The sequence below is a fragment of the Microcebus murinus genome, chromosome 25 (assembly GCF_040939455.1).
Source record: "Microcebus murinus isolate Inina chromosome 25, M.murinus_Inina_mat1.0, whole genome shotgun sequence".
NCBI classification, from domain to species: Eukaryota; Metazoa; Chordata; class Mammalia; order Primates; family Cheirogaleidae; genus Microcebus; species Microcebus murinus.
In genome coordinates this window covers 343520-359870 of record NC_134128.1, presented here as the reverse complement: position 1 = coordinate 359870, position 16351 = coordinate 343520, and the positions used below count along the sequence as shown (strand labels likewise).

At 36.7% G+C, this 16351-nt stretch overlaps 1 protein-coding gene across 9 annotated transcripts in view; it reads left to right on the top strand.

The window, feature by feature from the left end:
- The window catches only part of LOC105881716 (coiled-coil domain-containing protein 7-like), a 162720-nt gene that overhangs the window by 51987 nt on the left and 94382 nt on the right, over window positions 1-16351 (top strand). For 8 of the 9 annotated variants that reach the window (XM_075997578.1, XM_075997576.1, XM_075997574.1 and 5 more), the window contains one exon: window positions 4400-4507. The exons of the other annotated variant lie outside the window; for it this stretch is intronic. In XM_075997578.1, coding sequence (XP_075853693.1) covers window positions 4400-4507 — 108 coding nt within the window. The remainder of the gene's footprint in view (window positions 1-4399; window positions 4508-16351) is intronic. 9 annotated transcript variants of the gene reach the window in all.

Sequence of the window (16351 nt, the reverse complement as noted above, 5' to 3'; positions counted from 1 at the left end):
TTTGGATAGATTAGTACTAATTTAATTGTGAATATATGTGGTGTTTGGTTTTCCATTCTTGTGATACTTCACTTAGAAGAATGGGCTCCACTTCCATCCAGGTTAATACAAGAGGTATGAGTTCACCATTTTTTATGGCTGAGTAGTATTTCATAGTATACATATACCACATCTTATTAATCCATTCATGTATTGATGGGCACTTGAGTTGTTTCCAAATCTTTGAAATTTTGAATTGTACTGTGATAAATATTTGAGTGCAGGTGTCTTTTTTACAGAATGTCTTCTTTCCTTTGGGTAAATACCCAGTAGTGGGATACTGTTTTCCATAGAGGTGGTACTAAATTGCAGTCCCACCAATAGTGTATAAATGTTCCTTTCCCTCTGCATCCATGCCAGCATCTATTGTTTTGGGACTTTTTAATAAAAGCCTTTCTAATTCGGGTAAGATGATATCTCACTGTGGTTTTAATTTGCATTTTCTGATGATTAGTGATGTTGAGCATTTTTCACATGGTATTGGTACAAAAATAGAGACCTGGACTGATGGAACAAAACAGAGAACCCAGATATAAAACTATCTACCTACAACCAACTGGTTTTTGACAAAGCAAACAACAATATACACTGGGAAAAAAGCAAACAACAATATACACCCTATTCAGTAAATGGTGCTGGTAAAATTCTCCACATGCAGGAGAATGAAACAGCACCCCTACCTCTCACCACTCACAAAAATAAATTCATGATGGATAAAAGACTTAGATCTAAGGTATGAAGCCATAAGAATTCTAGAGGAAAATAATGGCCTAAGCAAATAATTTATGGAAAAAAATCCCAATGGCAATCATGGCAACAACAAAAATTAATAAATGAAATTTTGTTACACTAAAAATTCCTGTACAGCTCAGGTAACAATCAACAAAGCAAATAAGCAACCTACAGAATGGGAGAAAATACTTGTAAGCTACATATCTGATAAAGGACTAATAACCAGACTTTAAAAAGAACTCAAGCAAATCACCAAGAAAAAAATAAACTACCTTATTAAAAAGTGGGCAAAAGATATGAACAGAAGCTTCTCAAAAGGAGAAAGACAAATGGCCAATAAACACACAAAATTTTCTATTTCTTTATTTTTATTTTTTTATTTCAGCATATTATGGAGGTACAAATATTTAAGTTACTTGTGTTGCTTTTCCCTCCTTTCCCCCCCACCCGGAGTCAGAGCTTCAAGCGTGTCCATCCCCCAGATGATGCGCATCACACTCACTATGTATGTATATACCCATCCCCTTCTCCCTCCCATCTGCCCAATGCCCGATAAATGTTATTCCTATAGTCCACTTAGGTGTTGATGTATTTGTTTATGATTTAACTTTGGTAAGTTGTATGTGTGCTTGAATTTATCCCTTTCTTCTAGTTTTTCCAATTTGTTGGTATATATTGTTCATGGTAGTTTCTTAAGATTCTTTGTATTTCTGTGGCATCAGCTGTAATGTCTCCTTTCTTCTTTGATTTTATATATTTGAGTTGTCCCTCTTTTTTCTTAGTATAGCTAATGGATTGTGGATACTTTTATCTTTTAGAAAAACAGCTCTTGTTTTGGTGATCTTTTGTATTTTTTATTCTCTATTTTATTTATTTCTGCTATGATCTTTAATTCTTTCTACTTTAGGCTTAGATCATTTTTTGATTTTCTAGTTCGTTAAGGTGTAATGTTAGGCTGTTCATTTGAGATCTTTTTAGTTTTTTGATGTTTTATGAGTTTTTATTTTAGAAATGCTATATGTTGGTATGTTGCATTTCCATTTTCATTTGTCGCAAGGAGCTTTTAAATGTTCTTGTTAATTTATTCGTTGACACAGTGGTTCTTGTGATTGACTTTTGTATATTAACTTTGTGTCTTGAAAACTTGCTATAAACATTTATTAGTTCCAGAAGACTTTTTGTTGTTGTTAATTCTTTTAGATTTTCTACATAGAGATTGTGTCACCTGTGAACAAAGACAGTTCTATTTCTTCCTTCCTAATTTTTATACTTTATTTCATTTTTTATTTTATTTTGTCAGCTAGGACTTCCAGTATGATGTTGAAAGGAATACTGAGAGGGGACATCCTTGACTTGTTCTGGATCTTAGTGGGAAATTTATAGCTTTTCACCATTAAGTATGATGTTAGTTGTAGACTTTTTGTGGATGTTCTTTATCAAGTTAAGGACCTTCCATTTTTTGCTAGCTTACTCAGACTTTTTGTTATGAATTGCTGTTGGATAATGTGAAATTATTTTTCGGCATCTATTAATATTATCATGTAATTTTTCTTCTTTAGCCTATTGATGCAATGAATTACATTAATTAGTTATCAAATGTTGAACCAACCATGCATATCTAGGATGAATTTCACTGGGTTATGGTGTGAAATTATTTTTATACTTTGGTGAATTCAACTTGCTATTCTTTTGTTAAGGATCTTTGCATCTATTTGATGAGAGATATTGCTGTGTACTTATACTGTGTTTGTCTGGTTTTGATATTAGGGTAATACGTGTTTCATAGAATGAGTTAGGAAATATATACTATGGTTTAATTTTCTGAGAGAAATTGTAGAGAATTGGTATGATTTCTTCCTCTTACATTTTTTTTATTTTTCAGCCTTATTGAGATATGACTGACAAAATTGTATATATTTAGGGTATACAAGGTGATGATTTGAGATATGTATACATTATGGGAAAATTGCCACAATTAAAAAATTGCCACAATTGAAATATCCATCATCTCATAGTTACTTTTTTGTTTGTTTTTGCGCTAAGAACATTTGAGAGCTACTCTCTTCATAAACATCAAGTATAGAATATGTTATTATTTACTATAGTTACCATGTCATACATTATATCTTTAGAACTTATTCATCATGTAATTGAAAGTTTATACCCTTTGATAAATATTTCCCCTTTCTCCACTTCCCAGATCCTGGTACCCATCATTCATTCTCTGTTACTGTGAGGTTGACTGTTTTAGATTCCACATATAAGTGAGATCACACAGTATTTATCTTTTTGTGTCTAGCCTATTCACTTAGCCCAATGTTCTCTGAGTTTATTCATATTTTCACAAATGACAAGATTTTCTTCATTTTAAGGCTGAATAACATTCTATTGTGTGTATGTGTACATACACATATGTATATGTAGATAAATATACATCATATATTATGGATATAAAGGAATGCGCACACTCCGCATTCCTTTATCCATTCATCTGTTGATGGGCACTTAGGATTAAGATTTTTCTTAATTATTGTAAATAATGCTGCAACAAGCATTGGTAGTGCAGATGTCTTTTCAATAGAGTAATTTTATTTCCTTTGGATATATACCCAGAAGTGGAATTGCTGGATTACATAGTTCTGTGTTTAATTTTTTGAGAAATTTCTAAACTTTCCATAATGGTTGTACCAATTTACATCATCACCAATAGTATACGAAAGATCACTTTCCTTCATATCTTCATGAACACTTGTTGTTTTTGCCTTTTTGATAATAGCCATTCTAAAACTTGTGAGATGATATCTTATTGTGATATTGATATGAATTACCTTGAGATATCTGAAGTCTTTTATGGTTCTGTGTGAATTTTAGGATTATTTTTTCTATTTCTGTAAAAAAATGGCATCACTAGGGCACTATGGATATTTTAACAATATTAATTTTTTCATTCTATGAACATGGGATATCTTGCTCTTTATTTGTATCTTATTCAACTTCTATCATCAATATCTTATAGTTTTCAGTATACAGAGTGTTTACTTTCTTAAGTAAACTTATTTCTAAATATTTTATTTTTGATGCTATTATAAATAGGATTGTTTCCTTAAATTTTTTTCAGATTGTTTGTGATTAGTGTATAGACATGCAACTGATTTTTCTATTTTGATTTTGTATCCTGTAATATTAATAAATTTGTTTATTAGTTTTAACAGTTTATTTTAGTGGAATCTTTAGGTTTTTCCTATGCATAAGATCATGTCACCTGCTAAGAAAGACAATTTAATGTCTTTATTTTTTATTAGATTCCTTCAATATGCATAATATTCGTAAGCTCTACTTCTCTCATCTGTTATATGAGAATGAAATACAAATTCCCTTCAATTCATGTTAGAATTAAGTTAGATAATATTTGAAAATTGCTCAGTATAGTAGATGGCATGTAATAGCTATTTTGTAAGATTTAAAATTATTTAAAATATTTGTATTCGATTGAATAATTAGTGTATTAAATTATTTAGTATGTAAAGTTAAATATTTGTATAGTAAAATATCTCTAATTACCACAATTTTACCTCAAACTAAATGTTAGTTTTAAATCAACTAATTTGGCAATGTCTTATTATTCCAGTTAAAAGAGAGGCAGCTTCAGAACTTCCATATACAACAGAAAACCTTCCAGAAGATTTTCCCTCAATTAATGATCTTATATTTCAATTAGATTTAAACAAAGTTGTTGGTAAGTACAGATTTAAGTTTGACACAGTAGAACACAGTCCAAGAGTTAAAGTATTTCAGCCTTATAGTTCTATCATAAATAAAACAGCAACAACAATAACAGCAGAAAATTTAAACAAAGGGTGGCCTTTTGTTACTTAATAATAATTTCATTCTAATCAGTCAATCTACATATCAGGTAATATGCTTCTTTATATTATGTGCTGTTTACTACACCAAATAACATTTATCATATAATGCTAAGTATATTTTCCTTTCTTTGCTCATGAGACAAAATATGTAGATTTTTCCTTACATTGCAAATTTTTATAACATCAAATATATGCCATATTATCAGTTCCTTGATAATATAATTTTCATTACTAATATCTTTTGTATAACAAGATGGAATAACAAATGGAACTAGTACTTTATAGGCAATATGGCTGCATTGTGATCTGGTTATCATTAAATTGGGAAATTTCTAATCATGAAAAAATAGTAAGAAGTTAAAATATGTGCTAAAGCTGGTGTAGCCAAGTGACTAAGTATTTTCCAATAAGATTTAAACTAAAGTGTTCTGTGGTAGCTTTCACACCACTACCTTAAAGGCAACAGGCAAGCATCAGCAAAATGGCAGATTAGGAACATCCAAAGTCATATTCCTTGATAGAAACATTGAAAAAAATTAAGCATAATCTGTCAGAACCAACTTTATCAGAGCTCTGGTAAGTGGTCAGAGGTTTACGGCAACAATGAAAATGCCTAATTAAGAAAAAGCCATCCTCAAGAGGATAAGAAAGTTTTTTGGAAGTGTTGAAGGACTGTCCCAGCAAAAGCCAATCTGCAAAGAGTGGGAGAGCTTTTGGCATTCAGGGCATTACCAGTAGACCTGTCTCATTAGATATGCTACAGGGAGTTCTTCAGGATAAAATAAAAGCATACTAGACATAACTTAAACATATGAAGAAATAAAGATGTCTGGTAAAGGTAAGTACATGGACAAACATAAAAGCTATTATTAATATAATTTCAGTTTGTGACTCTAATTTTTGTATGTATAGTATTCAAAAGACAAGTATGTAAAACTAATAATTACATGATAAATATAATTATATAGAAAATAATCATAAATCTATAATTATTGGGCATATAATACATAAAGATGATTTTTATGTCAGAAAATAAGGACAGGACAGATGAACTGAATAGGGATATAGTTTTTGGATGTGATTTTTTTTTATTTCAGAATATTATGGGGGTAGAAATGTTTTGGTTATATGAATTACCTTTTTATGGTGTCAGTCAAAGTTATAAGTGTATCTGTCACCCAGATAGTGTGCGTTGTACTTATTAGGTATGAATTTACCCATCTCATCATCCTCCCCTCCCTGCTTGATTTCCATTGAATTTTACTATTATATGTACAGGAGTATATTGATCATTTAGTTCCATTTTAATAGTAAATACATGTGCTGTTTTTCCATTCTTGTGATACATCACTTAGGAGAGGGGTCTACAGTTCCATCCAGATTGTTACAAAAGGCATTATTTCACCACTGCTTTTTTTTTTTTTTTTTTTTTTTTGAGACAGAGTCTCGCTTTGTTGCCCAGGCTAGAGTGAGTGCCGTGGCGTCAGCCTAGCTCACAGCAACCTCAAACTCCTGGGCTCGAGTGATCCTTCTGCCTCAGCTTCCCGGGTAGCTGGGACTACAGGCATGCGCCACCATGCCCGGCTAATTTTTTATATATATATCAGTTGGCCAATTAATTTCTTTCTATTTATAGTAGAGACGGGGTCTCGCTCTTGCTCAGGCTGGTTTTGAACTCCTGACCTTGAGCAATCCGCCCGCCTCGGCCTCCTAAGAGCTAGGATTACAGGCGTGAGCCACAGCGCCCGGCCTCACCACTGCTTTTTATGACTGAGCAATACTCCATGGTAGACATATACAACATTTATTTATCCACTCATGTATTGATGGGCACTTGGGTTGTTTCCGGATCTTTGGAATTGTGAATTGTGATGCTATAAACATTTAAGTAAAAGTGTCTTTTTAAAATAAAATGTCTCTTTTTCCTTTGAGTAAATACCCAGTAGTAGGGACTTCAGGACCAAATGGTAGGTCTACTTTTAGTTCTTTGAGGAATTTCCATACTACTTTCCATAGAGGTTGAATTAGTTTTCAGTCCCACCAGTAGTGTATAGGTATTCCTTTTCTTATGCATCCACACAAGCATCTGTTGTTTTGAGACGTTTTGATAAAAGCCATTCTCACTGGAGTTAGGTGATGTCTCGTTGTGGTTTTGATTTGCATTTTCCTGATGATTAGAGATGTTTAGCATTTTTCTTTATTTATTTGTTTTTTATTTCGGCATATTATAGGGGTACAGATTTTAAGGTTTCAATAAATGCCCATTTCCCCCGCTCCCACAAAAGTCGGAGTCTCCATCATGACCATCCCCCAGATGGTGCACATCTCACTCATTATGTATGTATATACCCGGCCCCCTGCCCCCTCCCACCTGCCCAATACCCTATTACTGTAGTACATATGTGTCCACTTAGGTGCTACTCAGTTAATAACAGTTTGCTGGAGAATATATCTGGTGCTTGTTTCTCCATTCTTAGGATACTTCACTTAGTAGTATGGGTTCCAGCTCTAACCAGGAAAATATAAGATGTGCTATATCACTGTTGTTTCTTAGAGCTGAATAGTACTCCATGGTATACATATACCACATTTTATTAATCCATTCTTTTTTTTATAATTTTTTTTTTATTTTGGCATATTATGGGGGTATAGATTTTAAGGTTTCAATACATGCCCATTTCCCCCCACTCCCCCCAAAAGTCTGAGTCTCCATCATGACCATCCCCCAGATGGTGCACATCTCACTCATTATGTATGTATATACCCTCCCCCCTCCCACCTCCCCAAAACCCTGTTACTGTAGCACCTATGTGTCCACTTAGGTGCTACTCAGTTAATACCAGTTTGCTGGAGAATATATCTGGTGCTTGTTTTTCCATTCTTGGGATACTTCACTTAGTAGTATGGGTTCCAGCTCTAACCAGGAAAATATAAGATGTGCTGTATCACCATTGTTTCTTAGAGCTGAATAGTACTCCATGGTATACATATACCACATTTTATTAATCCATTCTTGGATTGATGGTCACTTGGGCTGTTTCCACAGCCTTGCAATTATGAATTGTGCTGCTATACACATTCGAGTGCAGGTGTCTTTTTTGTAGAGTGTCACTGGATCATTTGGGTAGATGCCCAGCAATGGGATTGCTGGATCAAATGGTAGATTCACTTGTATCGCTTTAAGGTATCTCCATATTGCTTTCCACAGAGGTTGAACTAGTTTGCAGTCCCACCAGCAGTGTAGGAGTGTTCCTCTCTCTCCGCAACCACGCCAGCATTTATTGTTTGGAGATTTTTTGATAAAGGCCATTCTCACTGGGGTTAAGTGATATCTCATTGTGGTTTTGATTTGCATTTCCCTGATGATTAGAGATGTTGAGCATTTCTTCATATGCTTGTTGGCCATTCTTCTGTCTTGTTTAGAAAAGTTTCTGTTCAAGTCCTTTGCCCACTTTTTAAAGGAGTTATTTGATTTTTTCTTCCTGATTTTCGTGAGTTCTAAGTATATTCTAGTTATCAGTCCCTTATCGGATGCATAGGATGCAAAAATTTTCTCCCATTCTGTAGGTTGCCTGTTTACTTTCATGACTATTTCTTTGGCTGTGCAGAAGCTTTGTAGTTTGATCATGTCCCATTTATTTATTTCTGTTGCTGCTGTGATTGCCTTTGGGGACTTCTTCATAAACTCTTTGCCCAGGCCGATGTCTAGGAGAGTGTTTCCAACTTTTTCCTCTAGAGTTCTAATAGTTTCATACCTTAGGTTTAAGTCTGTTATCCAGCCTGAGTTGGTTTTTGTGAGAGGTGAAAGGTGTGGGTCCTGTTTTAGCCTTCTACACGTGGCTATCCAGTTTTCCCAGCACCATTTATTGAAAAGGGATTCTTTTCCCCAGCGTATGTTTTTGTCTGCTTTGTCAAAGATGAGATGGCTATATGAGGATGGTTTTATATCAGGATTCTCACATCTGTTCCACTGGTCAATATTCCTATTTTTGTGCCAATACCATATTGTTTTAATTACTACAGCTTTGTAGTATAATTTGATATCTGGCATATTAATGCCTCCCATTTTGTTTTTGTTGCCTAGAATTGCTCGTGATATACGGGGTCTTCTTTGGTTCCATACGAAGTGTAAAATTATTTTTTCTATATCTGTGAAGAATGCTGATGGGATTTTAATAGGTATTGCATTGAATCCCTAGATCAGTTTGGGTAGTATAGACATTTTGATGATATTGAGTCTGCCTATCCACGAGCATGGTATGGATTTCCATCTGTTTACATCCTCTGCTATTTCCTTCCTCAGTGTTTCATAGTTCTTCCTGTAGAGGTCTTTTACCTCCTTGGTTAAGTATATTCCTAGGTACTTTAATTTCTTTGTTGCTATTGTGAAGGGAATTGAGTCTTTGATTTGGTTCTCAAATAGATTGTTGTTGGTGTATATGAATGCCTCTGATTTCTGTGTATTTATTTTGTATCCTGAGACTTTACTAAATTCATTGATCAGTTCCAAGAGTTTCTTCGTTGAATCTTTGGGGTTTTCTAGATACAATATCATTTCATCAGCAAACAGTGAAAGTTTGATCTCTTCTGCCCCTATTTGGATACCTTTGATTCCATTTTCCTGTCTGATTTCTGTAGCCAAGACTTCCAGCACTATGTTGAACAGAAGTGGAGATAGTGGGCAGCCTTGTCTGGTTCCAGTTCTTAGTTGGAATGCTTTCAATTTTTCCCCATTCAGTATGATGTTGGCTATGGGTCTGTCATATATGGCTTGTATCATTTTTAGGTATGTCCCTTCTATGCCTATTTTCTTAAGTGTTCATATCATGAAAGTGTGTTGAATTTTGTCAAAATCTTTTTCTGCATCTATTGAAAGAATCATGTGGTCTTTGTTTTTGCTTCTGTTTATGTGGTGATTTGCATTTATAGATTTACGTATGTTGAACCATCCCTGCATCCCTGGGATGAAGCTCACTTGGTCGTGGTGGATTATTTTTTTGATAAGTGTCTGGATTCGGTTAGCTAAGATTTTGTTGAAAATTTTTGCATCTATATTCAGTAGGGATATTGGTCTGTAGTTTTCTTTTTTTCTTGCATCCTTTCCTGGTTTTGGTATCAGAGTAATATTCGCTTCATAAAAGGTGTTGGGGAGGTTTCCGTCCTTCTCGATGTTGTGGAATAGTTTCTGCAAGATAGGTACTAGTTCTTCCTTGTAAGTGTGGTAAAATTCGGGTGTGAAGCCATCTGGACCGGGACTTTTCTTTTTAGGGAGATTTTTAATTGCTGTTTCTATTTCAGCTGTTGAGATTGGTCTGTTCAGGGAATCTATTTCTTCCTGGCTGAGCCCAGAGAGACTGTGTGTTTCTAGACATTTGTCCATTTCCTCCACATTTTCCAGTGTGTGTGTATAACGATTTTTGTAGTATTCATAAATTGTACCTTGTATCTCTTTGGGATCAGTTGTGATATCTCCTTTTTTATTCCTGATGCAGCTTATTAGAGATTTCTCTTTTCTGCTTTTCGTTAGCTTAGCCAATGGTGTGTCAATTTTGTTTATTTTTTCAAAGAACCAACTTTTTGTTTTATTAATCTCCTGAATAGCTTCCCTGTTTTCAATTTCGTTTAGTTCTGATTTGATCTTGTTGATTTCACTTCTTCTGCTGGGTTTGGGGTTGGTCTGTTCTTCTTTTTCCAGCTCTTTGAGTCGTTTCATTAGATTGCCTATTTGTGATCTTTTTGTCTTTTGGTTATAGGCATTTATGGAGATAAACTTTCCTCTCAGAACTGCTTTAGCCGTGTCCCAGAGGATTTGATAACTTGTCTCTCCATTGTCGTTTTCTTCATAGAATTTTTTTATTTCCGTCTTGATTTCTTCATTGCTGAAGTAATCATTTAGTAGGAGGTTGTTAAATTTCCACGTTTTTGTGTAGAAATGTGAGTTTCTGTTAGGGTTGATTTCTACTTTTATTCCACTGTGATCTGAGAAGGTACATGGTATGATTTCTATTTTTTTAAATTTCTTGAGATTTTCTTTGTGTCCTAGGATATGGTCAATCTTAGAGAATGTCCCGTGAGCTGATGAGAAGAACGTATATTCAGTGGATTTTGGGTAGAATGTTCTGTAGATGTCAGTCAGACGCAATTGTTCTAAAGTTTTGTTTAAGTCCATTATTTCTTTATTAATTTTCTGTTTGGAGGATCTGTCTCGTGCCGTCAGAGGAGTGTTGAAATCTCCAGCGATTATGGAGTTGCTATTAATCCATTTGCTTAGCTCCAATAAGGTTTGCTTTATGAATCTGGGTGCACCTAAGTTGGGTGCATATATATGTAAAATTGTTATCTCCTCTTGTTGGACTGTGCCCTTCACCATTATATAATGACCCTCTTTGTGTTTTACTACTTTTGTTGGTTTAAAAACTAAATCGTCTGAAATTAGAACTGCCACACCAGACTTCTTTTGGATTCTATTTGCTTCGAATATTGATCTCCACCCTTTTATTTTTAGTCTATATGCATCCTTGCAGGTTAGATGTGTTTCCTGAAGACAGCATATACTTAGCCTGTATTTTCTTACCCATTCAGCCAGCCTACGTCTCTTGAGTGGAGAGCTTAAGCCATTCACATTTATTGAGAGAACTGATAGGTAAGGTAGATTACTGATCATTCTGTTGGTTTGGATGTTGTTGCTATGATTTATTTCTTGAGCCATTGTAATATCTGGCCTTTAATATCTTTGGGTTTTGGTTGTTTTTATATTTGTGGGTTATTATTATGATGTTCCGTGCGTAACGCTGTTTTCAGTACTTCTTGTAGGGCTAGTCTTGTCTTGGTGAATTCTCTGAGCCTTTACTTGTCTGAGAATGTCTTTATTTCTCCTTCATATATGAAGCTTAGTTTTGCAGGGAATAATATACTAGGCTGGGCATTGTTTGTTTCAAAAGGGTGAGAATGGGACCCCAGTCTCTCCTTGCTTGTAAAGTCTCATTAGAGAAGTCTGATGTTATTCGAATTGGCTTTCCCTTGTATGTTACTTGCTTCTTTTGTCTTACCGCTCTTAGAAGCGCCTCTTTAGTTGATACTTTGGTCAGTCTGATGACTGCATTTCCTGACGTATTCCTGTTTGCATTGAATCTCCCAGGGGTCCTCTGAGCTTCTTGAACTTGTATATCAAGATTTTGAGCAAGGCCTGGGAAATTTTCCTCTATTATATCTTCAAACAGCTTGTCCAACCCTAGAGTGTTGACTTCTTCCCCTTCTTGTAACCCTATGACCCTCACATTAGGTTTCTTCACATAATCCCACAGCTCTTATAGGCTTTGCTCTTTTCTCTTGTTTCTCTGCTCTATTTCTGTGACTGATTTATTTAATTGGAGGGTGTTATCTTCAAGCTCTGAGATTCTTTCTTCTGTTTGATCTACCCTGTTCTTGAAACTTTCCACTGTATTTTGTAGTTCCTTGAATTGATTCTTCATTTCCAGGAGTTGGTTACACTTTTCTTCATTGTGTCTATTTCTTTTTCCAGGTCCTGGAGGCTTTTTGTGGTTTCTTTGTGTTGGTTATTGAGTTGTTGTTTCAGCTCGGTGAGTGTTCTCATGATCCACATACGAAATTCGTCTTCTATCATATTGGTTGCCTGATTTTGGTTGTTGTCCGTTTCTAGGGGGCTGGTGCTCCTCTTTGGGGGGGTGTTTTCCGTTTTGTTCTTCATATTTCCTGAGTTCTTTCGCTGATTTCTTCCCATGTCGATCAGTTGTTGTTTCTTTCCTTAAGTTATTGTTTGGGTATTCACACACCTCGTTTAGTTTCTGAGGCGTTAGGTGGTGTCTGTTGGTGAGATTGGACCACTCACTGTATATTGAGTCAGTGGGTGCCGTGGGAAGGCTGTGCAAGATGCCGTCCCTGTCCGTAGGTGGCGTTTGCTTGGAGGAACAGGCTATGTTGTTGATTTTGTGTAAGCCTGCCCTCAGGCCTTTAGCAGGGGTCAAAGTTCTGTTCTCTGCTTCCAAGGAAAGCTGTCAGGGCAGGGCTGGAATGGTCCCGCTCAGCCAGAAAGTCTGGGTGTTGGGGCGGGGCTATCTGAGACCCACAGTCTGGAGCGGGCCTCGCTTCTTTCCACCGTCCCCAACTCCACAGCTACTCCTGGGACTCTGCCAGCTGGCCAGACCACAAGCCACCAGGCCTCCCGGGACTGTCATGCCGGCGGGGAGGTTCCCTGCACAGGAACGCCCGCTGGGTGGGCGCACGGCCTTTTCCTGGGAGGAGGGTTGCCCTCTAGGATGTTGATCCACCCCTGAAGGCACACACACCTCAGTAGGCTGTTCAAGTATAACCCTTCTGTGTCCTGGGCAATGGTAGCCCTCGGTGCAGGGGATCTGGTCTGCCGGTCCGACCTCTGGGTTCCAGAGTTCAAAGTGTATCCCCACCAGGGAGAGGATTTTCAGTCCCAATTCACCCACAGGGAGCCCAAGCTGGGTCTATGTCTCTCAGCCTCTGAGTCGGCACCATTCTCCTGGGAACACCGTGCCAGCAGCACCTGGGAGAGCTGGCGGGTAGGGAGCTCACAGTCTGAATTTTCCTGAGTCAGCTGTAGGGTCCCAAAAGGTAAGGTCCTGTTCCCTGGAGGTGCCTCTGTCTGGTGGCTTTATTGTCTCTCTGGGCAGCCGCGGGTAGGGTCAGCAGAGGGGAGGAGGAGGCAATATGGCGCCTGCCGCGCAGCTCGGGTCTGTGCACATGGAGGTGCTCGGAGGAAGTTGGGAACCTGGTGTCATGTCTGCTACAGGCTCACCGTTGGCTGGCGGCGGCGGTCTCTGGGCTGGTGTCCGCAAGTCTCTCCACCCGCTGGCGAGCCCACCAGCAATCCCAAATGCAGGGGAGGGGAAACAGCAAATCCACCTATCCTTGCCGCTGGTCTCCGGGCTGCTCCGGTGGTCTCAGCCTCCAGTTCTCCTCCGCAGTCATCTCCCGGGGTCTCAGGTACCCCTCTTTCCGGCCCTTGTCCGCTGTATGCTCGTCTTCTTGCTTCTTTCCTCTAATTTCTGCTAGAATCTATCTTTTCTGCAGAGACTCTCTGGTGTTATTATTCGTCCGCCATCTTGACTCTCTCCGATGTTTAGCATTTTTTATAAGTTTATTGGCCATTAGTATATCCTCTTTCTTAAAGCTTCTGTTCATGTGTTTCCCCACTTTTTAATAGGGTTATTTGATGTTTTCCAGATAATTTGTTTGAGTTCTTTGTAAATTCTAGTTATCAGCCTTTTATCAGATTCATAGCATGTAAATATTTTCTTCCCTTCCGTAGGTTGTCTATTTGCTCTAATGATTGTTTTCTTGGCTGTGTAGAAGATTTTTAATTTGATAAGGTCCCATTTATTTATTTTTGTTGTTGCTGTGATTGTCTTTGGGATCTTCTTCATTAAATCTTTGCCTAGGCAGATAACTATAAGAGTTTTTCCTACTCTTTCTTCTAGAATTCTTATAGTTTCATGCCTTAGGTTTAAGTCTGTTATCCATCTTGAATGAATTTTTGAGAGTGGTAAGAGGTACAGATCCAGTTTTAGTCTTCTTCAAGTGGCTATCCAATTTCCCCAGAACCAGTTATTGAATAGGGATTTTTCCCCTATTCTATATTTTGTCTGCTTTGTCAAAGATCAGATGGCAATATGAGAATGGTTTTATATCAGGTGCTCTTTTCTGATCTGTTAATCTAGGTCTCTGTTCTTGTGCCTGCGCTATGCTGTTTGGTTACTAGAGCCTTGTAGTTTAAAGTCTGGTAGAGTGATGCCTCCAGATTTTTCTTTTGCTTAAGATTGTTTTGCTATTTGTTTGTTTGTTTGTTTTTTCTGGTTCCATACAGAGTGTAGAATTATTTTTGTCTAGATCTGTAAATAATGACGTTGGTATTTTAATCAGGATTGCATTGAATCTGTAAATAACTTTGGGTACTATAGACATTTTAACAATATTAATTCTGCCAATCTATGAGCATGGTATGTTTTTCCATTCGTTTACATCCTCTGCAATTTAGTTCCTCAGTGTTTCATGATACTTCCTGTAGCAGTCTTTCCCCTCCCTGGTTAAAATATTCCTATATATTTTATTTTCTTTGTTGTTATTATGAAAGGTATTGAGTCTTTGATTTGATTCTCAGCTTGACTGTTGTTGGTCAAACACAAATGCTACTGATTTGTGTACATTGATTTTGTAACCTGAGACTGTACTGAATTTATCAATTCCAGGAGTCTTTTGGTGGATTCTTTGAGTTTTCTAGATAGAAGATCATATCATCATCAAATAGTGATAGTTTGACTTCTTCTTTCCCCATTTGGATATCCTAGATTTTTATCTCTTGCCTGATTGTTCTGGCTAGGACTTCCAGCAGCATGTTAAACAGAAGTGGTGATAGTGGGTTTGAGATAGGCTTTCTCTACCTTTTCCAATTATTTGAGATGATTCATTAGGTTGTTGATTTGTAATCTTTTTGTCTTTTGGATGTAGGCATTTATGGCTATGAATTTGCCTTTTATGATTGCTTTTGCTGAATCCCACAGATTTTGATAACTTATGTCCACTTATGTTCCATGACTATTTGTAGAGATGAGTGTTTCTCTTGGAATTGAACTCTAATTTTATTCCATTGTGGTCGGAGACAATACATAGTGTAATTTCTATTTTTTAAAATGTGTCAAGACATATTTTGTGGTTCATGATGTGATCAAACTTAGAGAATGTTCCATGAGCTGATGAAAAGAATGTATATTCAGTGACTTTGTGGTTGAAGGTCTGTAAATGTCTGTTAGGCCCATGGTTATAGAGTTCTGTTTAAGTCCATTATTTCTTTGCTTATTGGCTGCTTGGAAGATCTGTCCTATTCTTTCAGTGGGGTGTTGAAATCCCTGGCTATAACAATGCTTTTGTTTATCATTTTGTTTAAATCGAGTAGGGCTTGCTTTATGAATTTGGCTGCACCTGTGTTAGGTGCATAAATATTTAGGAATGTTATATCTTCTTGTTTGTTTTCTTCACCATTATATAATGACTATTTTTGTCTTTGTTTACTTTTGCTGATTCAAAGTCTATGTTATCTGATATGAGAATGGCTACACCAGCCTTGTTTTTGGTTTCTATTTGCATGAAATATTTTTTTCCATTCTTTTACTTTGAGTCTGAATGAGTCCTTGTGGATTAGATGTGTTTCCTGGAGACAGCAGGTACTTTGCTTATATTGTTGTTATCCATTCAGCCAGGCTATGTATCTTGAGTGGACAGTTCAAGCCATTCACAGTTATAGAAAGGATTGATAAGTGGAGTGGATTTCTGTTTATCCTGTTGAGTAGAACTTTATTGCTTTGTTTTAACTCTTGAGCCATTATAGTTTCTGGATTCTAACTTTTAGCTTTTTGGTGGGTGTCTATTGTGCTTATTTGTGCATAATGCAGTTCTGAGTCCTTTCTGCAGGGAAACTGTGGTCTTTACAAATTCCCTCAGTGTTCACTTGTGTGAGAAAGTGTTTATTTCTCCCTCATGTAAGAAACTTAGTTTTGCAGGATACAAAATTATTCTAGGCTGGCCATTATTCTGTTTGAGAAGACTGAGAATGGGACCCCAATCACTTCCGGTTTGTAAAGTCTCAGTTGAGAAGTCTGCAGTTAGTCAGTTGTGTTTTCTTTTCTAAGTTACTGGCTGCTTTCACCTTACAGCTCATAGGAGTGTCTCTT